This window comes from Neovison vison, chromosome 4 (genome assembly GCF_020171115.1).
Source record: "Neovison vison isolate M4711 chromosome 4, ASM_NN_V1, whole genome shotgun sequence".
In the NCBI taxonomy this organism is placed as follows: domain Eukaryota; kingdom Metazoa; phylum Chordata; class Mammalia; order Carnivora; family Mustelidae; genus Neogale; species Neogale vison.
In genome coordinates, this window is record NC_058094.1 from 224,841,034 (window position 1) to 224,866,893 (window position 25,860).

At 55.3% G+C, this 25,860-nt stretch overlaps 1 protein-coding gene across 1 annotated transcript; it reads left to right on the forward strand.

The window, feature by feature from the left end:
- The first annotated feature begins 958 nt into the window (after positions 1 to 958).
- On the forward strand, positions 959 to 25,252 carry ZNF282 (zinc finger protein 282). The gene is made up of 8 exons (XM_044246815.1): positions 959 to 1,208; positions 3,471 to 3,890; positions 10,215 to 10,341; positions 10,874 to 10,993; positions 12,305 to 12,424; positions 14,768 to 14,881; positions 15,987 to 16,100; positions 22,810 to 25,252. Exons 1-8 carry the CDS (start codon positions 1,044 to 1,046, stop codon positions 23,583 to 23,585), a joined length of 1,956 nt encoding a protein of 651 aa, XP_044102750.1. The 5' UTR covers positions 959 to 1,043; the 3' UTR covers positions 23,586 to 25,252.
- Positions 25,253 to 25,860: the final 608 nt, after the last annotated feature.

Genomic DNA, 25,860 nt, shown 5'->3' on the forward strand with positions numbered 1-25,860 from the left:
TAGGAAAACAGAGTAGCCACAATTTTAAGGATGCTTGTAAGACTTATCTCTGGGGGGTAACTACCCTTGCTGGGCGCCTGTTATGGGCTAAGCACCGGTCTCACCTCATTTAACTGTACAGCTGCAAAGTAGACATTATTTGCTTCATTTCTATTTGAAGAGACTTAGGGAAGCTCAGAGAAGTGAAATTGCTCACAGTCACAGCTAGAGAGCTGTGATTTGGGAACTTAATCTTAGGTATATGCAAATGTAAAGCCCACCTCTGCCTAAGCTGTACCTGGCGCCTAGTAGCTGCTCAATAAATATTTGTGGAATGAAGGGGTGAATTTCCCACCCTCACCCTTTCTTCTCCAGCGGCCTCCCTGGGCCTTCCCCTGATTCCTCCTCTGATTTGGCTTGATGTTTCAAAGTGATGTTGACCTACATTTAAAGGTTTCGGCAGAGCCTGCTGTTAAAATGCCCTGCGCCTTACTTGGGAGGGAGAGTTCCGTCCTCTTCTGACACATTAGCCCAGATCCCTTCTATATCAGCCAGACCAATGCAAAGGCCTGGAATTGGTCCCAGTAAATTTGGACTGGGGAGGGAGAGTGGGAGGTAAAGCCTGCAAAGGCAGGAGGGAAGGGCAAAGGCCAGGATTAGTCTTGCAAAAATTTCAAAAGGGTCAGTCCCCATTTTCCTCTGGGATACCCAATACATATTTGCAGAATTCACAGGAATCGGGACCTGGCATTGTTTGGGACTTTAGGGCAGGCCGTCCCACACGGATGGCTCCCAGGAGCAGATCCTCCCAGGGCCACTTTGGGGGCGGCGGTGGGAGCGGCCCCGCCCCCCGCCAAGTGGCCCCCGCCGTCCCTGCAGGCGGGCAGGAGCTCGGAGACCATTGGCTGGCGAGCTGGCTGCGCAGGGGCGGGGAGCGCCGCCGAAGGGGACTGTTTGCTCCTACGGGCTGTAGATGGAGCTGTCCGGCCCCGGCGAGGGGGAAGGCGCCTGGAAAACGTTCTTCTTCTCCCTGGCCGGCCCGAGCGGGGAACAGCACTCCCAGGATGCAGTTTGTGTCAACACGGCCGCAGCCTCAGCAGCTGGGCATCCAGGGCCTGGGGCTGGACAGCGGGAGCTGGAGCTGGGCCCAGGCTCTGCCCCCGGACGAGGTGTGCCACCAGGAGCCGGCGCTGCGCGGGGAAATGGCCGAGGGAATGCCGCCCATGCAGGTGGGTGCAGCCCCCGCCCAGCGCCATGGCCGCGCCGCCTGGCCGTGGGGGCGGGGCGCGGGGCTGCGGGGCTGGGGGTGCGGGCGCGGGGCTGCGGGCGCCGGGGGTGGGGGCCGGGGGGGGCGGGTGGAGGCGAAGCGCCGGGGGCGGAATCCGAGGCCCGGCGCGGGCCGGGGCGCGGGCGGACTCGCGCGGCAGGCGGGGCGCAGCGGCCCCGAGCAGGCCTGGCCCGCGCGCGCGCGTAGCGGAGCAGCAGGCCCCGAGGCCGCGTGCTGGCCGGGCCCGGTGCCGGCGCCCCGAGGAGGCCCCGCGGGGAAGGCGGCGGGGACCCAGCGGAGCCGTGACCGCGGCCCCCACCCCACCCCACCGCGGCCCGGGCTCCCCTTCGCGCTGGGCGTTGGAGCGCTCGGCCCGCCGCGCTTGCCCCCCGGCCACCGGCCGTGTGCGCCCCGGAGTGCCCCCGCGGGGTCACACCCCAGCCACCTGGACAGAAAGGTGTGCACGAGCGCTGTACTGCCATCTCTCGCCAAGTGCAACGAGTAATTCGCTTTCCCGTTGCGCCGGGTGTGGCGGAGGAAGGGGGCCGTTGAGAGGTGACTTTGCCTCGTTTGCAGCCGTTGGCAAACTTGGCTGCACCCTGGAGTCACCTGAGCAGCTTTTCAGACTCCCGACGCCCAACTTTGTCCCCAGCCTGTGCGATCGGCGGCGTCTCGGGGTGGAGAGTGGACCCCCGTCAGGTCTGGGAGCCCCGTAAGGATCTCAGTGCGCGCTGGAGTCTGGGAGCGGGGCACTGTGCAGAGCGTGAGAGCTGAGTAGTGTTCCCGGGGCCGGTGTGGGAGCCGCCCGGGGCTCACCCCGCAGAAGCCCCCACCCCTTGCCCTGGCCTGCTTCTCCACCGGCTGTCACCAGTTAGCCAGGAGTTGCTGTGCTGTGTGGGATCGTTTTTTGGTCTCAGGGCTCCGAACCTTCCAAAAGTCATCTGGGCCTGGTGACGCCCTGAACTTCACCATCAGCCCTTTTCTCTTACTCTGGGCGGGCAGGAGCGAGGCCTGCGTGAGCTCAGATGGATGGCCTTGATGGAAACTTCGCCTCTTCACTTAGCAGGGTCTGGCACCGGGGGCCCTGCTCCCCTCTATCCCATGTCTCGGGTAGACTCCCTGGGAGCTGTGGGGTGCTCCTCTGTGGTTCTCACAGCCGCTCTGAGTTGGAGAGGGCAGTTGGCATGCCTGTCCCCAGCCAGCCCCCGTCACCTCTCAGCAGCAGGCCTCTGCTTTGCCCAGCCCGAGGGCCTCATTGGCAGCAACAGGGAGGAAAGAAAATGACAGCCCCTCCCATCCCACATGGCAAGGGGAGTTGGTTATCAGCCCTGCTGTTGGCCGGGAAGCCCTGGGTCCTGGTGCGGTATAGGACCCGTTCCCGGGTCACCAGGGACCTGGGACCACCCTCTCTTGGTCATAGCTCAGCTCCCTACGTGGACTCAAGGGGCCTCAGCTTCGAGGGGTAGGAAGGGGCTGGGAAGTCCTCACAGGCACATCCCCTCCTCTCCTCAGTGAGTGACGTTTTTTAGCAAACCTATTTTCATTTTAGAAAATGTGAATCAGGAGTTGGATATGGAAAAAAGGCTGCTTGTCCGCTCACTCTTGTGGGCTCTCTGGGGTCTCCCTCGGTCACAGCTGCCAGGACTGGGGCAGCCGCTTACCCGAACATGCTTTTGTTACCCACAACTCCTCGGGCTCCTCCCGCTGGCAGTGAAACCAGGAGCGGTGGAATGGCCATCGGTGTCTCTCTGCCTCAATCCCATCATCTTTAAAGCGAAGATAATCATTCTTGCCCTAACTTGCTTAGAGATGGCAGGGGAGATTAGGGTCAGATGACTTAAACGGGGGAATTCTTACTTTGAATCAGAAGGCACTAGGCGACTCTAGAGAGAGTTCATCATCAGGCCTAGCCCCTGAAGAGAGCAGCTGTGCTGTGAAAGGGGTAGGTGACATCGTGGGTGGCGGTCCACAGCCTTGACTTGCAAAGGGTCCAGTGGGTAAACCAGTGACTGCCGTGACTCCTGCAGGCCGGAAATGGGAAGGTTCACTGGGGGACTAGTTGAGCTACTGCTGGGGACAGGAATGAACACCCCAGCCTGGGGGGCAAGGATGTCAGAAGGGCGGGAAGCTGTGGCATCTGATTCGTTGTTCTCTGTTCTCAGGCTCCCCCACCACCTCACCTAGGGTCTCCGCCCAAGCTGTCACTTTCTCCCTCTGCACACAGGCTCAAGAGTGGGACATGGATGCTCGGCGACCGATGCCTTTTCAGTTCCCGCCCTTCCCAGATAGGGCACCTGTCTTCCCTGACCGCATGATGCGAGAGCCCCAGCTGCCCACGGCGGAGATCTCACTCTGGACTGTGGTGGCTGCCATTCAGGCTGTGGAGAGGAAGGTGGATGCCCAGGCCAGCCAGCTGCTAAATCTGGAGGGGCGGACGGGGACAGCCGAGAAGAAGCTGGCGGACTGCGAGAAGACGGCCGTGGAGTTCGGGAACCACATGGAGAGCAAGTGGGCCGTGCTGGGAACCCTGCTGCAGGAGTACGGGCTGCTGCAGAGGCGGCTGGAGAACATGGAGAACCTGCTGAGGAACCGAAATTTCTGGGTCCTGAGGCTGCCCCCGGGCAGCAAGGGGGAGGTGCCCAAGGTATGTGGTGGTCCCCGGGGGCAGAGATGGAAGTGAGGACCTGCACAAAACTTTTGATTCATTTGGTTGGTCCGTCTCACAACACTTCGTGGCTCCCTCTTGTGTGGAGGGGCGGGCGGGGAGGGAGGGGCAGAAGAAGAGGGAGAGCACCTTAAGCAGGCTCTGTGCTGAGCGTGGAGCTGGACGCGAGGCTTGATCTCGTGACCCCAAGATCATGGCCTGAGCCAAAATCAAGAGTTGGACACTCAACCGACTGAGTCACCCAGGCACCCCTGACTTCAGTGTCTCTTATAGCCTGCCTCTCCTTAACTTAGTCACGAATGTTCTACCTCCGTGAGGCTGCCCTCCACCTGTTCCCCACAGACTATGCCTGCTTCTGTCAGGCTTTCCTGTCACCTTTCCCAATAACCCAAGGTATCTGGTTGCCTGGAGACTCCTGCCACTCTTCATGCTTGGGTTTTCCACTTGGCACCTACAGAGGACCATTGGTCGTTGGTTATCTTTGCACATGCACATTTGAATGCGGCTAAGACAAACTCCGCTCACAGGAGTTGCGAGGAAGTTGTGACCATCCCCTCTGTGGGCTTTCTTACACCTCAGAATTCATATTCCATTTCCCTCTTCCACTCCCTCTTCTGCACCTGCCCCCACCCCCCACCTCCTGGATCAACACTGCACTGTCCATCAATGACCCTTCTGGTCTACTGAGAATGTAGAGTCACTCCAAGAAGCAGCCACTATGCTCATCCACCTGATGCCACCTGGAGCCTGTTGGCTTCCCTGTTCCTGCGGCCTTGCTGGCCCACGCTTCCACCCCTCACCGGCTCCCCCCACCCACTCACCTTCTCCCCGTTCTCCTCTGTGTCATCCACTCTCCCCCTGCTGGCCGTTCTAGATGTCCTAGAAGTCCCCCATCTCTGTGATGAAAACCTCCCTAGGCCTTGCCTCTCCCTCCAGTTAGTGCCTCTCTACTCCTCTTTAAGCAGAATTCCTTAAACGTATCGTATTTACCGTCTCCGGTCCCTTCTCTCTCTCTCCTTTTTAACCTTTTTATTATAGAAAACAAACATGCACACAAGTACACAGAATAGGGTGAGGAACCATCACGGGCCCATCATCCAGCCCCCCACAGCTGACAGCTCTCATCAGTGTTGTTTCCTCTAAGGCCCCACCCACATCCCCTCCTGTTTTATTTATTTATTTATTTATTTTTCTCTTTTCAACTTTGAAATTTTTTTGATAAACATATAATGTATTATTATCCCCAGGGGTACGGGTTTGTGAATCACCAGGTTTACACACTTCACAGCACTCACCATAGCACATACCCTCCCCAATGTCCATAACCCCACCCCTCTCTCCCGACCCCCCTCCCCTCCTGTTTTATTTTGAAGCCAATCTCAGGCATCAGTTTTTTAGGTTTTGGGTTTTGTTTTTGGTTTTTTTTTTGTAATATTTCAGTGTGTAGCTCTTTTTCTGAAATAAGACTTTGGCGTTACTACCGCCACCACAAAAGCCTCCACCTACTCAACTATCCAATCAGCATTCAAATGTTCTTTTCTTCCAAATGCAGTTTAATTTGTTTTCTATTAGTTTGAATGAGAACGTAAGAAGGGGCTGTGTCTTTTAAGTCTCGTTAAATCTTTCTGTTCCTCCTCCATCTGTCATCTTTCCTTGATTGCCTTGAAATCCGTCTGCAGACGATCCTAGGCCATGCGTCCCCTTGAGTTTCCGATTATCCGGATTCTGACGCTGCATCCTCCACACTCTCATTGCGCGTGTTCCTCTATTCTCCGTATCCCCGTAAGGTGATGATTGGATCATTCTGGAGCCTCTGCCCATCAGGCTTCTGCTCCCATCTCCATCCTCATGATGCCCACAGTCCGTTCTGCCATCATCTTCTCTGCCCTCGAGGTGACGTTGCACGCAGGTTACCACCCCCTCCTTGAGACAGCTTTTCCCGGGGCTTCCAGGTGACCTCTCTTGAGGTCACCTATCTCCTATCTCCTGGTGGCTCCTGCTCAGTCTCCTTCACGGGCTTCCCCACCTCTTCCTGACCTCTTAGGTTTGGGGTGGTCCAGGGCTGGGTGTTGTTGGCCTTTGGCTCATTATCTCTATTCCCTCCCTCATGATTTCGCTCAGGTTCAGGTTTTAAGTGCAGCCTGGGTGCTGTCAGGAGTCTCCCCCGCCCACTCCCTCCCCATCTCTTGCCCAGACTTCCTTCTTGAAAGCCAGATTCACGTGCTTACCTGCTACTGCAGCAGGACTCAGGAAATGTCTTAGGTTTAACACAACTAAGCTGAACTCCCATCTCCTGCCTGAAACCTCTTCAGCCCCATCCTCGTCTCCATGGAAATAGCTCTGCCCTTCCAGTGGCTTGGGCCAAAAACTCTGGAGTCACGTTTGCTTCTCTTTCTCAACCCTCCTTCTGATGTATTTGTAAATGTCTGACTTTTCTTCAGAATACCATCACCAGGCTGACCACTCCTTTCCACCTTCATGGCTCCCACCATTGTCTGGGGAAAGCCACCGTCACCTCGCCTCTGAGAGTTGCCGTGGCCTCCTGCCTGGTCTCCTTGTCTCCATCCTTGTCCCTTCCCCTATACAATCTGTTTCCAGCAGAGTAGCAAGAGTGATCCTTTAAAAATATAAATCAGTTACTGCTGCTTAAACCCCCAACTGGCTTCCCACCTCATGCAGCTTAAAAGCCCCCATTCCATCAGGGGCCCCCTGTCCAGCCCCACCTTTCTGACCTCATCTCCCCTCTGCCCCTTTTGTTCACTCCTTTCCACCCACACAGTCTGACCTTAGGGACTTCCCTCCATGGGAAAGCTCCTTCCCTGTCATTTCCATCAGGGGTCTGCCCTTCCATGGGCCCCCCAACACCAAAGAACCACATCCCCCCTGTCCCAGCACCCACTTTCCCCATCCCTGCTACCATTTTCTCCAAAGCGCTGTGCCATCAAGCACCTTAAATATTTACTTCTTTTTTTGTCTTCTTGGTTGGTCTTCCCTGACCGGAACGTAATTTCTGCTTGGTTCACCACTGTGTCTCCTTGCCTGTAACTGCACCAGCTTCGGTCGGTATCCAGAAAGTGTTTGCCGTGTGACTCTGTCCCGCGGGAGAGCTCAGGCTTCCACGTGAGGGACTGGGTCTTCTAGGTCTCCATATTTTTCGGAAGAAGTGAAGTGTTAAGTACATAATTTCGTCAGTAAATACCTGGCTGGGCACTCTGAGTTTCAGTGTTCTCATCTGTAAGATGAGGAGTTACTGATTGTGTTGATGGGTTATGAGGAGTCACTGATTTTGTTGATGGGCAAGACCATGTAGCCTGTGGTCTTAGTTTTCTATTGCCGGGTAACAGATTACTCCAAAACTTGGAGCCTAAAAATATAATTATTTGCCATCTTGCATTTTCTGTGGGTTAGGAATTCAGGAGCAGCTTGGCTGAGTGATTCTGGCTCAGAGGGTCATGAAGTTGTAATGAAGCTGTTGACTGAGTTTGTGGTCATCTGAAGGGTTGGCTGAGGCTTGAGGCTCTGCCTCCAGGATGGCCCAGTCGCTTGGCCATTGGCAAAGCCTCAGGTCCTCACTGTGTGGACATTCCAACATGGCTGCTTGAGTGTCCTTACAACATGGCAGCCGGCTCTGCCCAGAGAGGGTGAGCCAAGAGAGAGACCCGGATGGAGCTGTCCTGTCTTTTATGACCTGGTCTCAGAAATTGTACACGTCACTGTTTGTTAGAAGCAAGTCACTAAATCCTGCCCACGCTCGAGGGGAGGAACACTGCGTTCTACTTTTTGAAGGGACTGCCGAAGAATTTGTGGATAGATTTTAAAACCCACCACCATGAAGCACCACAAGAGAGTTAATTAATGTTACGATTAATAGTTATAATTCACTGTGTAGTGTCAGCCACGCTAAGTGCGTTCTCTTTGTGGGATTCAGGGAAGGCTGTTGTCTCTCAGATCCCGCACGCCTTTTGGATTCTAGTATGTCTGTTAATTGGCTGACAGATAACTCATAGGTAGGCTCCCTGCCGTCTCTGGCCAGACAGACTTCTGCTGTATCCTGGCCCAGGGAAGTTTTTATGTCCTGATGTCTCTTTCCATCTGTGCGACTCTGATTCCAGAATTGTGACACTTCATAGAAATGGTGAGGTGACGCAGAGGGGTTGGCATGTTGGAAAAGATGATGAACTTGGTGTTGGAAACATTTAGTTGAGGTACTTCAGAGATGATTAAATGGAGCTGCTCTGAGGGCCCTTGAAATCTGAACCCGAAGGGGAGCAAGGAAAATGGAAGGGTATTGTTTGTTGGCAAAGAGGTAACCACGGGAGTTGTGCGAAGAACAAGCTTGCCGAGGAGAAAGCAGAGGGACGGGGAAGGGCAGAGCCAGGGGGCTGGGGGAGGAGGAGAAGGCAGTAAGCTGGGTGGGCAGGAGGAAGCAGAGTCGGGGAAACCAGGCAAGAGTGGATTCGAGAAAGGCGATCTGAAAGGGTAAAGGTTAACAGTGGCTACTGGTGGCCTTCAGGGTGTGGTTTCAGAGCATGGGGATTAGTTCACAGACAGATTTTAAGGTGGGAAAGGATGCATGGATTGTGAAGAAGGAAACACAAAACGTGTCTCTTGGGGTGTTTCAAGTAAAGAGGCAGAGTAGAGTTTGCTTGAGACTTTGGGGTTGAGTGGCAGGTGGTTCATCTTAGGTTGGGTGACTTGCAAAGGAAAGCCATTGGAGAGGGAGATCCTGAGACGTCAAAAAGAAAAGTTTGAGTGTTTGAGTTCCACAGGCAGGTGCTGGGGAGAAGTGAAGGGCACATTAGCAGGGGGTTGGCTTGGTGAGAAGGGAGCTTGCCAGCAGCCACCTGGGATCAGGCTTCCGGACAGATCCTGGATCTGGCTCCTGGATGGGGAAGATGAGGGAGGGGCGGGAGGGCTGGGGAGAAGGAAGAGTTGGAAAGAATCCTCCTGGGGAGCACAGGAGAGACGTCTGCAAGATCCCCAGAGGCTTCCGAAGCAGCCTTGGGTCGAGTGGCATGAATGAATGGTAGGTGTCACTGGCAGAATTCCATGACTTTTTCTAGGAGCAGGAAGTGAAAATGAAGAGAGTGGTCTGTATCCATTTTCGCGGCTTGGGGATATGCCCCAGTCTGGTGGAAGGTCCAGGAAATTTAAAGTTGTGTTCTGTCTCTAAAGCTGGCTGGTGGGTGAGCTGTCAGTAGTAGGTGACACGCGTGTGCCCACCACACCCGCACAGGATACCCGTGGGGTTATGGGCACCTGATGTGAGAACAGACATTTCCAATTCATGGGAAGGTGCCACCCAGTCACCGAGCTGGACACCAGAGGGCCTGGAGCCCAGAGGGCTGTCCTTTCCTGATGGGGACAGAGGTGCCACTTGGGCTAGCTTTGGTCCTGTGTGCAGGTGTGAAGACCAGTGGACTCAAATTAGGGCCGGGGAGAAGGGGGGGTTGGATTTCCCGGTGTGAGTGGGTCCTCTAGGGGTGGGAGCTGGGGGGGGGCAGGGCTACGTGTCCCAGAAGGGAAGTTCAGACGTTAAAGATGTGAAGTGAAACCCTTTTGAACGATGGGGACCAAGGCGAGGCCACACTGGTGAGCGTCTGAGATGAGCCCAGACGAGGATCCTTGTCAAACCAAAGTAACAGTCTCATGGAACAGACGAGACTGCCTGGACGAACAGGGGCCCGGCATCTGGGACGGATGACTCAGGCTGCCAGGGCTCTTCCTCGTGTTGGCAACAGCCGCTCGACATAGTCAACAAATACTTGCTGGCTCCAGACTCTGCTTCTAGACGCTTGGGATGTCGCTGTGAACAAAACAGAACGCGGTCCTGGAGCTTCAGCGCCCGCCCTTAGAGTTACATGTTTTTAATGACAAAAATGTAACTGCGTACCTTGCTGAGGTAGTAACCCGACTGGAAAGACAGGTTTCCTAACAGGGTTTACTGCGCTCGGCTCACTGGTCCCCTTGCCCAGAACCTTCCACACCACTCTCACCCTGCGTGCCAAAAGCAGCATTGACTTTGGCTTTACCTTCAGGGACCCAGTTCCCCTGAAAGTGAAATTACGGAGGATATGGTGAAATGCCTTTAAAAAAAAAAAAAAAAGGCAGTGTTGACCATCTTTGTTTTGGGAGCATGAGAAGATCCGGAATAGGGTGGGCTGACTCCACTCCAGGGGACCGGGCTGGGATTTGGGGGATGGGGAGCCGGGGCGAGCAGAAGCGGGCTCTGGGGGAGAAGGGGCCCCGTGGCCGATGGAGGGGGGACAAGCAGGTGTCAGACTAAGACTCCTTTTGGCCAAGGTTCCTGTGACGTTTGTCGACATCGCCGTTTACTTCTCTGAGGATGAGTGGAAGAACTTGGACGAATGGCAGAAGGAGCTTTACAACAACCTCGTTAAGGAGAACTATAAAACCCTGATGTCCCTGGGTAAGAGCTCCTTCCCTCCTCCGGGGCAGTCTGGGCAGAGCGCAGTGGAATGGTTGTCAGACGCGGGCACAGCGTTCACGTTCATCCCTGATGGAGATGCGAGTGACTGTCTGCTCGTGAGGCCATAGAGATAGAACGAGTATAACCAGATGACAGTTAGAAACCCAGTAACAGGGCCTGTCACTATAGCATTGATCTGCTTTCATTCTGGAATATGGCCAGACCGCGTCATTGGCACGTGACCATGAGCTGCCTCCCCGTAGCCTTGCACAGGCCACAGCCGGTCTGCAGCTGGCTGCCGGGGTCCAGCTGTTTCTGCACCAGAACTGGGAATCTGGTGCCTTGTTTTCAGGGTTCCTCCCAAGAGATTAGCTGACGTAGGTGAGGGTACCACCTAGGGGGGCTCTCGGCGGGGGAGGGGCTCTGGAGTGGGGAGACTTCTGCCGCCGCCCTTGATCCGGGTCCATGGGTCAACTTCACCAACTTCCCCTTCCTTCCCCTCCTTCCCCTTTCTTCCCCTCACTCATTCCAGACACGGAGGGCACAGTGCCCAAGCCAGATGCCCCATCGCAGGTGGAGCCCAGGGAAGAGCCTTGCGTGTGGGAGCAACGTGACCCAGAAGACAGAGAAATCCTAATGGACCCAGACACAGGTGATTCCAGCCGACAAGAGCCCCAGGTCCAGGGAGGGGCAGGAGAGGAGCCAGGGAGACCTGGACCTGGCGCTCCAGACAGCGCCGCCCCTGGTCAGCTCTCACCGAGATGGAAGGTGCCAGGGCTCTGGTCCTGGCTGTGCCCAGGAGGCCTTTCCTCAGGGCCTCTGCTCTCCGGAGTGGGGCTGCCCCGGGCACAGCTGAGCCTGAGCCGTGTTCTCTGCCTTATCATACAGACTCTACCCTTCTTCAGGAAGGTCCCTTAGAAGGTCGCTTGAAGGCAGCCACCTCCTTTCCAGTCTGTTCTCATTGGGCTATAATCCGTATGCCATAAATAAAGTCACCCCTAAAAGTGTATAATCCAGGGGTTCACAAAGTTGTGTAACCGGCACAGAACCTCTTCATCATGGGAAACCTGGACCCGTGAGCAGTCACTCCCACGTTCCCCCGGCCCCCAGCCCCCGGCCACCACTGATCGACTCTGTCTCTGTGCACTGGCCTGTTGCGAGTAGTTCATCTGAACGCCCTGCGCCCCGCTTTCCAGCACTGCAGGTGCTGAGCTCAGCAGGGCCCTGGCCCTCAGCAGGGTCACCTTGTCCTCCATCCCCGGGCGTGAGCTGGGATGGTGACTGCTGTGCCCGTGTTGTGGGTGGAACGAGCAGGCCTTGAGCCAGAGAGGTCGGCTGCCTCCCCAGCTGGCCTGGGGCCACAGTGGAAACCAGGACTGTGGTTTTCCGGTTTTTCTTCTGATCTTGCCCGTGACCTGAGCTCCCTGCTCTCAGGGGTCGTACCTTGCGTCATGGAACATTAGAAGGACACACCCTGTTTGTCACACCTTGGGGTCTACAGGGAAGGCATGTCATTGCCTTGTATGTGTGAGGACGCTGTGTGTTATCCATGCAGGATGCAGCCAGGTGGAAGGCTTGCTAATGATTGTGTGTGTGTGTGTGTGTGTGTGTGTGGCCACCTCTATCTGATTGGGGTGAAAAACGAAAAGGAGCCTCTGTACCCAGAGGTCAAACTTCTGGCCTTGTTCTGATGAAAACAAACCCCAGGTTGGGCCGTTCTCTGGAACTCTCTCCCGGCCTTATTACATCTCATCCTACGGCTTGGCCTACCCCTTCGTCCTGAATACTGATTATTTCTCTGCTCCCGAGACCTTCCGCTTCTTGGGGTTCCCCGCAGTTGTCCACGGGAACCTGAGGCCCCCCATGCTGACGAGTGCCGTCGCCTGCATTCCTGACACCAAGAACATCTGGGTGAGGACTGATCAAAAAAATAACACCAAATGACATGCTTCTCTTGCCCCAGGAGCAGAGCCGCTGGTGCCTGCCCAGGATTCGTCCTCACAGGTGAAGCGGGAGGAAGCACTGTGTGTCCGGGGGCAGCGGGGCCTGGAGGAGAGAGCCATCCCCACGGAGTCCATTACTGGTGAGTGGGCCCAGCGGCTGCCCAAGCCAGGGAGGGAGCGGAAAGGGCCAGCAGGGTTTGCAGGCCCCCACCAGCGTCCGCTGCATGTGGCCAACCAGAGGCCAGAGCCGGAAGTGGAGGAGTTGGGTCTGGGACGGGCCGAAAGATGGGCCCATGGTGTTGGGGCACCAACAGCACATCTGGGCTTAGCTCGTCCTGTTTCCTCTCTCTTTTTTTGTATCGGTTTTTAACTGTTCCTCCCCTTGAAGAGGAGCATCAGGCAGAAGTACTAAGTGTAACAATGAGTGATGGCCACTGTGGTCGGGGAATGTATCTGTCCGTCCGTCCGTCCGTAGCACCTGCTCCTGACTGGGAAGGGCTTTCGTTGTCTTCAGCAAGTTATGGGTTGTTGCCTCTGCGCCCGTGGGGTAGGCTGGAGGGTTCCTCTTACATGACGTTCCAGCTGGACTCTGTGAGAAGCCTCTGAGAGCATATGTGTGTTAGAATGCTCCAGAAAGGGGCGCCTGGGTGGCTCGGTGGGTTAAATAAAGCCTCTGCCTTCGGCTCAGGTCATGATCCCAGGGTCCTGGGATCGAGCCCCGCATCGGGCTCTCTGCTCAGCAGGGAGCCTGCTTCCTCCTCTCTCTCTGCCTGCCTCTCTGCCTACTTGTAATCTCTGACTGTCAAATAAGTAAAATCTTTTAAAAAAAAAAAGGGGGGGGCGCCTGGGTGGCTCAGTGGGTTAAGCCGCTGCTTTCGGCTCAGGTCATGATCTCAGGGTCCTGGGATCGAGTCCCACATCGGGCTCTGTGCTCAGCAGGGAGCCTGCTTCCTCCTCTCTCTCTCTCTGCCTGCCTCTCTGCCTACGTGTGATCTCTCTCTGTCGAATAAATAAATAAAAAAATCTTTAAAGAAAAAAAAAAAAAGAATGCTCCAGAAAAACTCCACAGGGTATGTGTGGGTGTGCGTCTGCGTGTGGAGAGAGAGAGAGACAGATAGACTGATTTTAAGGAACTGGCTTCAGGGACTGTAGAGGCTGCCATGTCCAACTTCTGTGGTCTGGAGACCCAGGACAGTCATCTGCCCGGACTCCTTCATCCCTAGGAGTGAGCCATCGTTTTCTGGGGAAGCCTTCACCTGTTGGGAAGAGCTCCCCCCCCCCATTATGGAAGACAGGGTTTACTGATTGAAATATTAATCTTCTCTAAAAAACAAAACAAAACAAAACAAAAAACCCACACACACAAAACAAAACTAAAATTCCATTTACAGAAATATCTAGAATAATGTCTGGGGGCGCCTGGGTAGCTCAGTTGGTTAAGCATCTGCCTTCAGCATGAAGCCATGATTCCAGGGTCCTGGGATGAAGCCCCGAATCGGGCTCCCTGCTCAGCAGGAAGACTGCTTCTCCTTCTGTCCCCTGTACCCCCTGCTTGTGCTCTCACTCTCTGTCTGACAAATAAATAAAATCTTAAAAAAAAAAAAAAAGGAATAATGTCCGTGCAGCTATGTGGGTACTGTGCCCTGGCTGTCACAGAATTATCCATCACAAGATCTAGTAACATACTTATCCACAGGTTGGAACCCCACAAACCTTAGCCCCCCACCTTGGTCAGAGCCTCACCACCCCCCCACGTAAATAATAGTGGCGTCAGAGTTGGGGAAAGGCCAGTCCCTTTCCCTCAGGCGTGCCCCTGGACAGCGGTCCAGTATTAGTCTTTTCAAAGAAATCTGTAAGAGATAAGAAGGCAATAAAGTTGAATGAGGTTTTAACAGACCACAGAAGAAAGAAGACGTAGCATACATCTTAGAAAAATCCCAATAAGGGGGCACCTGGGCGATGCAGTCAGTTAAGCGTATGACCCTTGGTTTCAATTCAGGTCATGATCTCAGGGTCGTGAGATCGAGTCCCGCATGGATCTCTGTGTTCAGCACAGAGTCTGCTTGAGACTCTCTCTCCCTCTCCCCTGTTCATGTGATCACTCTCTGTCTCTCTCTAAAATAAGTACATAAATAGAAAAAGAAAGAAAAATCCCAACGAAACGTTGGATCTAAATGGCTTCCTGGAAGGCATCATGTTCCTGGGAAAATCCCCTTAGGAATGCCCATGTCCGTGCTGGTGCTCTGCTTTCAAGCTGAGTGTGCGTATAAGGCCTGAGTCCGCAGGAATGGGCTCCCCTGTAGGATACCCTTATTGTCAGCAAAGGCTCCATTAATTGGGGCCAGGCCGACTTAAGCTTTTAATTAATTAGCATCCTTTAATTATGCCTGAATTTTAGGGAAAAAAAGTAATTGCAGGAAATGAGAGATTTACCCAGCACACAAACTGGCAGGCTTGTCGTGTCCTTTGCTCTGTTCCCGCAGACTCACCGGCCTCTGCCCAGGACCTCTTGTCCCGGATTAAACAGGAGGAGCACCCGTGCGTGTGGGATCAGCAGGATCTGGCGGAGAGAGATATCCCAACGGACCCCAATTCAGGTGAGCAAGATACCAGGATGATATCAAGGACAAGGAGATTCTTACCAAGTTTTGTGTCCTGGGAAATCAATCTGATCGCTTCTGGTAAAGGCCAATGAAAGGCTCAGAGAATAAAATGCAGTGTATTCCTCTGGTAGCAGTTTTTGGAATATAACCATTGGTAAAGTGCAGAGGACTTTTTGAAACGAATCATTAAATGGATCATTTATTGTGTCAGCGTAACCAATACTAAAATTATTTCTGCAATGGCAGTTTTAGAACAGTAAGTATAACCTGAAAAGCTTTTAAAAGTTGTGTATATTTTTGTGACAGAAAGAAAGAAATTTACATTTTCTGCAAGTTTTTGTGGGTGAACATTAGTTAAATAAATGTCTTCCAAGAAACTTCTGGGTAGGGTCCAGGCATATAGAACAATAAAGAAGATCCATTTTCTGGGGCCCGTGTGTGTGTGTGTGTGTGTGCGCGCACGCTTTCACGAGTGTCTGTGTGTGTGCGTGTACGCAAGCACGCGTTGTGTTTCACAGCTAGAGAAGTCCAGTGTCCTCTTGTTTGGTTACGATCCCAGAGTCTCATCCTCCCCCACTTACCAGGGAGAGAGGAGCAGACATAAAGCCTAGTGTTCCTTGTTGTTTCCACTGTACAACTTCACAGTGGAGAAGCTGAAGGGCTCCCGGCCCGGTGGCAAAGCCAGCCCTTCCTGGTAGAGTCAGCAGTCCACACCTCCGCTCTCCGGAGACCTTGGTTCACTGCTTCTCCCACTGCTGGTTCTGAAGTCCTACTGCTTAGCCCTCGGTCCTGTTCTGGACCCACGGTTTGCTCTGGGGCTCCGTGGACAGAGCTGGAAGATGCAGGTTCCGATCTGTGTCTGCACAGACTTCAGGCCGGGCCTCCTCCTCCAGGGCCAGCTGCAGAAGGAGCGAGCACAAGCGAGACGCCGTGTCCAGGAGCAGCTGGGAGGGTGAGGACGGCCAGTATGAAGCAGACCACGGCTGCCACGTGTCCTGCGAGCGCCAGCCGTGGCCTCTGCTCGTGGCGGCTCTCTCCCCTCTGAGGGGAGGCTCCGTGGAAGGGAACAGGGCTCAGACCGCCTTCTTTCCGTCCGCAGAGTCTCTGATCTCAGCGCATGACATTCTGTCGTGGATCAAGCAGGAGGAGCAGCCGTACCCGTGGGGCCCGCGCGACTCGATGGAAGGAGAGCTCGGATTAGATTCTGGTCCCAGTGAGTAACGCCCCCCCGCCGCCGGGGCCCCTGGGTCTTTTGTCCACAGGGATGGTGGCTTGCCTCCGCCTCCCCCCGCCCCCAGAAGTGATGTCCTGTCGTGGCAGCCGTCCCCCCATCTCCATCGAAGCGCTATCCCCTTTCCTTTTGGAGGATGGCAGCTGTGTGTCTGTCCCGTCTTAACAACGTACCACAAACCGGGTGGCTTAAAACAAGAGAAATGTGTTGTCTGTTTGGGCTCCGGAGGCCAGAAGTCTATAGTCAAGGGGTCGACAGGGACATGCCCCCTCCGAAAGCCATCGGGGAACCCTCTCTTGCCTATCCCTGGCTTCTGCCGTTGTAGCAATGGTTAGTGTTCCCTTGGCTTGTAGATGTGTCACTTGTCTCTGCTTTTGCCCCCCGTGGCGTTCTGCCTGCGTGTGCGTGTCCTCACCTGGCTGGCTTCCTTTAAAGACATAAATCAGACTGGATCAGGGCCTCCCCCTGATGACCTCATCTTCACTAATTACCTCTGCAAAGAGCCCCTTTCCAAAGAACGTCACTTTCTGTAGTCGTGGGGTTTGGATTTCAGCACAGCTTTTGGAGGGACATAGCGGGGCCCCTAAGAGCAGGGAGAGAAGGCTGGGCTTGGAGGGGGCTGACCCACTGGCACCGGAGCAGACAGTGATGGGGGCAGGTGGCTCGGGTACCGGAAAACACTGACCGGAGCCCCCAGCCAGCCCCGAGCGGGTTCCCCACAGTCACTGGTGAAGAGACCGAAGGTCGGCTTGGGGGAGGGGATTGTTGTTGGTTTTTTTAGTCCACAACAGGTATGGAACCAAACGTCTCACCTGACTTGGGCTTCCTGGGTCTTTTTTTTCTTTTTTCTTTTTTTTTTTTTTTTTTGAAATTCCACTTACTGGCCAGTGACTTGGGCACATGTTTGTGGATTATTGAACACTCTTGGCATCTGGCTGGCATTCCTTGCCAGAACCACGACCATTGCCTTGTTTTCAAGATAGCTGACTTAGTGTCTGCTGGTCAGAGCACTGGAGTAGCCAAACAGCGCATTCCTTGAACTCGCCCCTGACACCGCCAGGAGCTTAAAAGCGAGGGAAGAGCCGAGGACATATTTTCTTTCTTTTTTTTTTTTTTTAAGATTTTATTTATTTATTTGACACAGAGAGAGAGGGAGAAAGCGAGCACATAAGCAGGGGGAGAGGCAGAGGGAGGGGAGAAGCAGGCTCCCTGCAGAACAAGGGAAGCCTGATACAGGACTTGATCCCAGGACTCTAGGATCATGACCCGAGCCGAAAGCAGTGGCTCAACCAACTGAGCCACCCAGGCGCCCGGACATAGATTATTTCTGACCAGGAAGGCCATTATAAGTCAGGTAAGTGGATCCCAGTGTCTGAGACAAGTTGAGTCCAGCCTGGAAGGGCAGGCGGGAGGCTGGAGGGGTGGGCAGGGAGCCAGAGAGGAGCAGTGTTAGGCCCTTGTTTCAAATACAACTTAGAGCGGTTCCTCTCCCAACCTGCTGCTGGAGTGGGGTGGGACGGGGAAGCTGGGCCACTGTCTGTGAGAACAGGAAGAAGTGACAGCAATTTCCACTTCTTTCTGGCTGGTACTCGGGCCACGATTTCTGGCCTTGCAGGTGTATGTACTAGTTCATCCAACCTTGTGCCAGGAATTCTGCCCAGACCTTTGTCTCTAAATGCTGTCGTCTGATTTGTCCAAGTTTGCTAGGGGTGCATGGGCCTGGATGAGCCTTTTCTTGTAGACCTGTGTGGTCATGGGGTGGATCTAGGGAAGTCTGTGCCGAGCGTGCAAGACTTTGCAAGCGACCAGACCATTTTACCTCCTCGGTTTGGATATGCCGAGTTATAGAACAATTTGCCTCATGTTTTATCTCTGGAGGGCCTTCAAACTTTAGCATTTGGGGGGAGAGGCAATGCCCAGAGTTTGGGCAACAGAAGCATCTGGAAATGCTTCTCCTACCTGCCCAGTCACCAGAGCCTCTTGACTTTCTCCCAAAGTGGGCCTGCTTTCCACTTGTTTTTTTCTTTTCTTTTTTTTTAAAGATTTTATTTATTTATTTGACAGACAGAGATCACAAGTAGGCAGAGAGGCAGGCAGAGAGAGAAGGGGGGAAGCAGACTCCTTGCTGAGCAGAGAGCCAGATGCGGGGCTTGATCCCAGGACGCTGGGATCATGACTTGAGCCGAAGGCAGGGGCTTTAACCCACTGAGCCACCCAGGCGCCCTACCTTCCACTTGTTAATGAAACTAGTATCTCACCTGTGATTTCTTTGAGGTTTAAAGACATGGAATCGTGTATTCTGGAGAGAAGCTGGAAGGGGAGAGGGTTGTGGGAGTCGCGGGTAAACATGGAACTATAGGGTACCCGTCCCTATCAAACTCCTTCCCCAGCCCGGGGGTTTGCAATAAGACCTGCTGTCCTGTTTGACTTCAGCCTAACTGGACATTACATTTTAGTAAAAGGGATTCCTCAATTTTATTAAAGAATGTGTATTTTCTTTAAGATTTTACTCAATTATTTGAGAGGGAGAGCGAGAGAGCACGAGCAGTGGGGAGAGGCAGAGGGAGAGGGAGAAGCAGCCTCCCCACTGAGCAGGGAGCTGGTTGTGGGACTCGATCCCAGGACCCTGAGATCATGACCTGATCCAAAGTCAAGAGTCAGATGCCAAACCAACTGAGCCACCCAGGTGCCCCCTAGTTTACATTTTAAAAAGATAAGGTCAGGAACGGACTGGAGTGGGGAGGGGACCATGGGCCGGAAGCAGAGAAGCCATCTAGGAGGCTAATGTGGTTGGCACAAAGGTGAGGAGGTGACCGTCGCTCAGAGTTGGGATGGGGGCAGTGCGCCGGGAGAGAAGTGGACGGATTCAGGACAGACTCCAGACGCGTCGCTAAGCAGCTGTGTGTGGTGGGTGAGTGGTCAGGAGTGACAGCCAGGGTTGGGCCCTGAAGAACCAGGAGGCAGCAGCGCCCTTGAATGACTTGGTGAGTGCTGGGAAGGAGCCGGTTTACCGAGTAAACCCAGCGCTGTGCTTTGGGTCTGTTTGATCTGAGATGGCATCCTGGTAGGCAGATGAACGTTCAAGAGAGAGCGCGGGGCTACATGACTTTGGGCGTTGTAACCTGCAGTGATTTCTATAGCAACTACCGGGAATTAGAGCAAACTTTGTAGGTGAAGTTGACAAGACCGCTCTTGCTTCAGACACCAGCTGCCAGTTCGAGAGTCCCCAGCCCACTTCGCTTCCACCCAGCCCTATAAATGCAGGGGTTCCCATTAACCCCCTAGCTTCAGCATTTGACTAGAACAGCTCACAGGACTCAGGAAAGCTGCTACACTCATAATTAGTTTTATTAGAGCAAAAGGATTCAAATCAGAACTAGCCGAAAGGAGAGATCCATAGGACTAATTCTGGAGGGGGTCCTAAAACCAGCGTCTGTTGCCTGCTCCGTGTGGGATCAGGAAGTGTCACTGTCCCAGCACAGTGATGGGTGACCCTATGCAGAGTACTGGCCATGAGAGAGCTCACTTCTGTGTCCGGAGTTCTTACTGGAGTTTCTTTTCTTTTTTAAAAAAGATTTTGTTTAGGGGCGCCTGGGTGGCTCAGTGGGTTAAGCCGCTGCCTTCGGCTCAGGTCATGATCTCAGGGTCCTGGGATCGAGTCCCGCATAGGGCTCTCTGCTCAGCAGGGAGCCTGCTTCCCTCTCTCTCTCTCTGCCTGCCTCTCCATCTACTTGTGATTTCTCTCTGTCAAATAAATAAATAAAATCTTTAAAAAAAAAAAAAAAGATTTTGTTTATTCATTTGACAGACAGAGATCACAAGCAGCCATAGAGGCAGGCAGAGAGAGAGGAGGAAGCAGGTCCCCACCGAGCAGAGATCCCGATGCGGGGCTGGATCCTAGGACCCTGAGATCATGACCTGAGCCGAAGGCAGAGGCTTTAACCCACTGAGCCAGCCAGGCGCCCCATTACTGGAGTTTCTTTATATACTTATTGATTAAACTACTGGCCTTGACGTGAGCTGTTCTCTAGCCTGTCCGCTCTCCAGAGGTTGGGCTCAAAGCCCCAGCCCTCTAATCCTGTCTGTGGATGGTCCTTCTGGCATAGCCAGCCCCCATCAGGGTCCTCCCTTTAGCTTAAACTGTTTGGGCACTTACCATGAATTACTCCGTGAGCATAAAACATCAGAGCCCACCGTGAATAACAAAGACACTCCTCTCTCACCCGAGAAATTCCAAGGATTTAGAGGCTATCTCCTAGGAACCAAGGACAAAGACCTGTTAAATTATTACACAGAGGCGGTTTTAAGGCCGGGGCCTCTCTGCGACCTAGGGAGAATGCAGACAAAGAATGAAAGAGGAGCAGGTGTGAGCCTGGAGGAAATCCAGAGGAGCCTGGCATCACGCAGGCTAAGAGAAGAGAGAGGGAGGGGTCAACTAGCTCCAACCCAGTGATGGGGTAGGATGAATGTGCCGGCTTGGGAAGAGGCAGGCGGATTGATTTGGCAGGCTGGAGGCTGTTGGTGACCTTGACAGAAGTTATTTCAGTGGCGTGCTGGGACACATGCCGGACTCTCAGGAGTTCCAGAGCAAACGGTAAAAGCAAGGGTAGAGAACTCATCAGGAATATTGGTCTGAAAAGGAGCAGAGATGAGGTCAGACATGAGGAGAGACGGTGGCTGCAGCCTAGGAGCACGTGGGGTCTAGGGAGAGAGTTCTAGGGGGTCACTGGACCCTTGTGTCCAGTAGGGTGCACTCCATTAGCTTTAGAACCCTGAGTCAGACTACCTTGAGGAACAAAGACATCTCTTCTCCAGTAGAGCTAAGAGGCAGTTCAGTTTCGGCCTCAGTTGATTCAAGGATGAGGCGAGGTCATCCGGGACCCAGGTTCTTTCCAACTCCCCGCTCCGCTTCCTTGGTATGGCTGGAGCAAGATGGCGGCCGCTGTTCCAAGCAATCGCCTCTAGACCAGAGGGAAAGGAAGAGTCATCCTTCTTCCTACACTCTAAGGAGTTGAGGAAATTCCCAGAAGCCCCCTCCTCACATGTCATCAGCCAGAACGAGGCCATGTGCTTATGTCTGAATCCGTTCCCAGCCAGTGACGTCCAGGGTACAGGTGCTCACGTTAGAGGCTGGAGGAGAAGGTGTGATGACACCCTCGCAGAGGATGGAGAAGTAGGGCACACTGAGGAGTGTAGCAGGGTGCCTGGCTGAGGGGGTGGGGTGTTTAGAGATTTGTGCAGTTTTCTCCAGCTGTCTTCAGTTGCCTGAGTATGGTTGGGGGTCCCCAGGCAAGCTGGGCAGAGGGGACAGGAGCAGAGGCATAAGGGGTGTGTCATGGTGAGTGACCCCAGTGCTGACCACGGGAGTCATGGGGGTCAGGAAGGGAGATCAGAGGGTGAGAGAAGCGGATTGACACGCACACCGAGTCTGAAGCCTTATCAGGGTAGGAACAGGACCTGTTCAGGCTGGGTTTCTGGGGGAACAGCCCCTGAGATGGAGGCTCCCATGCGTGTGGTTTCCTTGGGGTCCTCCCGAGAATACGGCCTATGAAGGAGTGAGTCACAGATTGTGTGGAGGGACAGAGGATGCCCAGAGTCAGCCCCCCAGGATGGAAGGCCTGGCACCTGGGGTCAAGGTCGGGAGAATTTCTTCAGCCTCTGCTGCTGGCCGGTGTCCTGTGGAGAATGTTCTCTGCTCAGTTTTGATGGGGACGGAGAGTTCTAGGGGGTCACTGGACCCTTGTGTGCCCTGTGTGCTTAGGGGTGTCTCGTGAGGAGGACCGGCCTCAGGCAGACACCATGAGCAGGGGCGTGGGGGGTGGAAGCGGGGCAGATGTGGCCCGGGAAATGGCCTCCAGGGAGCAGATGGGACCTGGGTGGAGGATGCCAACAAGAGGTGGGAGCAAAGGCTTCTTTACTGTTCTTCTACCAGCTGCCCCTCGGTGGAGGAGGGCCTCCTCCAGGGAGAGAGGACTGAGAACGGGCACGTGAGGTGGACGTGGGGTGGTGGGGGTGAAGGGGTGGGAGGAGCCCTAACTACAGCGGGCACCGTGGTCAGGGCGCAGATGGGGCCAGACGCCAGGGTGGGCCTGGGACCCGGCAGCTGTTCGAGTCTGAAGGCCACTTGCTTAGAGGAAACGGGACTGAAGAACGCCGCATGGTTTTGGTCCCCGCTCCTTGCGTTTCATTTCCGTGGGCCTCCTGTCTGGCTTTCACCTTGGATACGTTCTAGTACATTCTTTCCTCCCAGTGAGAAATTGGCCTTCGATAAATTAGCATTGAACATCAGAATGCAATTAACAATTAAGTCTCATTATTTCCTGCCAGTTCTGCCTTCCATGTGACTTCCAAATAGCCCCACCCCCAGGCCCCAGGCCCCGCCCCTGCTCTCCGGAGGCGTTTCCTCCCGTTACTAACTGCTTGCTGCTGGTGCTCTCCCCCAGGTGGCTTGGGACGGGTCGAGGGTCAGGGAGCCCCAGAACCATAGGGAACGTGGCCGCCGGCCTTGCTCAGGGCCCTCACTTTTCCGAGAAACTGAGGTCCAGATCGCCTGCGACTCGCACCAAGCCCCGGGGGAGTCGGTTAAGGCCCCGGGCCCCTCTCCCGGGGACGGTGGGGGCGGGTGGTGGTGGTGCGGGCCCGGAGCGAGCGCGGTCCAGGCCGTCACGACTCCGTGTCTCCTCCTCCGCAGGTGACAGCCTGCTGCTGGTGAAGAACCCGCCCCCCGCCCCGCAGCAGCCGCCGCCGCCGCCGCCCGCCCCGCAGAGCCTGCCGGGGCTGCCCGCGGCCGAGAACGCGAACGCGCCGGGCGCCGGGCCCCCGGACGAGGGCTTCCCCGCGCTGGCCGGGGAGAGGGGCGCGGGCGGGGCGCAGGCTGGGGGCGCGGGCGGCGGCGGCGGCGCGGGCGGGGGCCCCGGGGGCGGCGGCGGCGGCGGCTGCGGCAGCTGCTGCCCCGGCGGCCTGCGGCGGAGCCTGCTCCTGCACGGCGCGCGCAGCAAGCCCTACTCGTGCCCCGAGTGCGGCAAGAGCTTCGGCGTGCGCAAGAGCCTCATCATCCACCACCGCAGCCACACCAAGGAGCGGCCGTACGAGTGCGCCGAGTGCGAGAAGAGCTTCAACTGCCACTCGGGCCTCATCCGCCACCAGATGACGCACCGCGGCGAGCGGCCCTACAAGTGCTCCGAGTGCGAGAAGACCTACAGCCGCAAGGAGCATCTGCAGAACCACCAGCGGCTGCACACGGGCGAGCGGCCCTTCCAGTGCGCGCTCTGCGGCAAGAGCTTCATCCGCAAGCAGAACCTGCTCAAGCACCAGCGCATCCACACGGGCGAGCGGCCCTACACGTGCGGCGAGTGCGGCAAGAGCTTCCGCTACAAGGAGTCGCTCAAGGACCACCTGCGCGTGCACAGCGGCGGCCCGGGGCTCGGCGCCCCTCGGCCTCTCCAGGCGCCGCCGGAGCACGACTAGGGCTGGGCTGGGGGAGGGGAGGGCCCGAGGCCGGAGCGGGGCTGGGGGAGCGGGCCTGGGAGGTGGCCGGAGCACCCCTGATCCTGCCCCTGGTTCTCTCAGCGCGCCTTCCCTCCCTCCGCCTGCCACCTGCTGGAAATTGGGAAGAGGGATTGCACTCCAGACAGGGTCCCCCGAGGGTCGGACAGGGGTCCCCTAGACCTGTCCGGCCTGAGTGGATGGCCAGCTCGTCTCGTGGGGGTGATCCAAGGGGCCTGCTGAGTGTCTTTCCCCCAGGGAAGGTGCCAGAACGGACAGTGAGGAGGCAAGAGGCTTGGGGCAGCCCCCTCAGACGCCTCGCCACCTAGCGTGCCCTGGGTCGGACCTCACTTTGTCTAGTGCGGCCACTGGAGTCACAGTTGGTGACCGGGGGAAGCAACTAGGCAGTCTCAGAAGGCCTCTGAGATAAATAAGGTCCTAAGGTTAAGAGAGGCTGAATAAGGAAGCAGAAATGTGACGGGAGGTGAGGGATGAGCTAAGGGGTACCATCTCTGATGACAGCACTGCCTCGCGTTCTAATAGCGCTTTATACTTTTTTAAACGTGTTTTCTATCCGTTATCCGTTTTCACCCTTAGCCTGTCCCTCTGAGGGGTAGGATTGTCCCTACTGAGAAAAGAGGCCCAGGTGGCTGGTTTACCAGGATCACACGAGAAGAGGGCCACAGGGCTGGGACCAGGGCTCCTGACCCCAGTGCAGTGTCCCCCCCCACCGCACACACTGCCTACCTCCCATGGCTGAGAGGCTTCTGGGCCTGGCCTCTCCTGGTCTCTCTCTCTGGTCTCCTCCCCAGACTCAGAAAGCAGCAGGGGGCCAACTCCCAGGGTTTCTGGGGGTTGGGGAACCCATCAGCTACACAATGCCCTGGGTCACGCATCTGAAAGGCTCTTCCCTTGTAGGCATTCCCAGGCGGCAGGTCCCCTCCCCCAGCCGGTCCTTCGCACCTCCAGCCCTTCAATCTGGTGCAGCATCTTGTCACTGCCCAGTAGTGACCCGGCCCTCCAGAGGCAGCTGTTGCCCTGGGTCAGACCTCACTTTGTCGATTTATTCCAGTTTCCCCAGGGCAAAGAGGTAAGGGAGGGGCTCCTGCTGCAGGAGCAGCTGCAGGAGCAGGAAGTGAATCTCTTCCCAGGAGGGCCGGGCAAGTGGGTGCTAGAGTCTGAGAGCCTCAGTCTCCTGCCCTGAGCCTCCCCACTGGTGCTATCTGTTCACTGACTGTGCTCAAGGACATGGACACAGACCCCACTCGGCCCCAGACCCTGCTGGCGCCTCAGGGAGGCGCCCAGAGGACTCCCTTGAGCTGGTGCATCCACTCTGTGGTCCTGAGGGGCCACGGTCTCCATTTCTGCATCTTGCATGACCAGGCACTGGGATGGGGTGGCGCGCCCCGACACCCTTGTTTGTGTCAAGAATGACTTTTTTCCTGCTCCTCCCGTTGATCCTGCTTCTCTCCCGGTTCAGGGAGCACCGTGGGCAGCCGGCAGCCGGCACCACGTTTGCCAGCGTTCCGCTTCCACCCCTCCCCTCATCTGCGCCGATCTGCTTTCCTCAGACCCCTTTTTGCCATGCAAAGGGAATTCTCGAAACTAAATAAATGGTGTCCAGATTGCAGACTGCATTTTCACCAGGCCAAGGGGTTCCGCAGTGTGGCTCCTTAGAGAATCGGAATCCAACGAACTGGGATTTTTTTTTTTCCTTCTGCTTTCTAAGAAGAGTTGAGAAGTTAAACAGACAAATTCAGTGGAGTTTTGGGGGGGTTTTTTGTTTGTTTATTTGTTTTAGAGCAGAAGAGAACACTCTAGTCCAGTGTTTTGGTTGGGAGGGGGCAGTATTCTGCTTTAAAAAGTATATGCAGGAGATCGATATTTTGATAATATAAATCATGGAGAATAAGACCAACAATTTTTTTTTATTTTTAAAATTAATTTATTTTTGTGGCTGTTGAGAGCGTGAAGAGGGAAGAAATCCCATTTGAGACATGGGTTTGGAACACCTGAACGCGTAGCTGGAGTCCCTTTATTTTAACCTCAAGGAGCTGATTCCCAAAGACGGTTAGTGACTGAGCCAGTGAGAGGGCCCAGGCCGTCTGGTTCCCACATCCTGGTCTGGCAGATGCCACTGCACCAAGTGTCCCTTGGCTACACCAGGAGACACTCCAGCGCCCCTGGCACTGGCCTTGGGCTTGTCCTAGACTGAGCTCCACTCCTGGAGCTGATCAGAGGTGGTAGCACTTGGTGT

Excerpts from the sequence above, each read along its gene's own strand:
- ZNF282 (XM_044246815.1), top strand. The coding sequence starts at position 1,044 with ATGCAGTTTGTGTCAACACGGCCGCAGCCTCAGCAGCTGGGCATCCAG. Across the intron at positions 12,425-14,767 it reads CCCCACGGAGTCCATTACTG|ACTCACCGGCCTCTGCCCAG; the intron begins GTGAGTGGGCCC and ends CTGTTCCCGCAG. Across the intron at positions 16,101-22,809 it reads CGGATTAGATTCTGGTCCCA|GTGACAGCCTGCTGCTGGTG; the intron begins GTGAGTAACGCC and ends CCTCCTCCGCAG.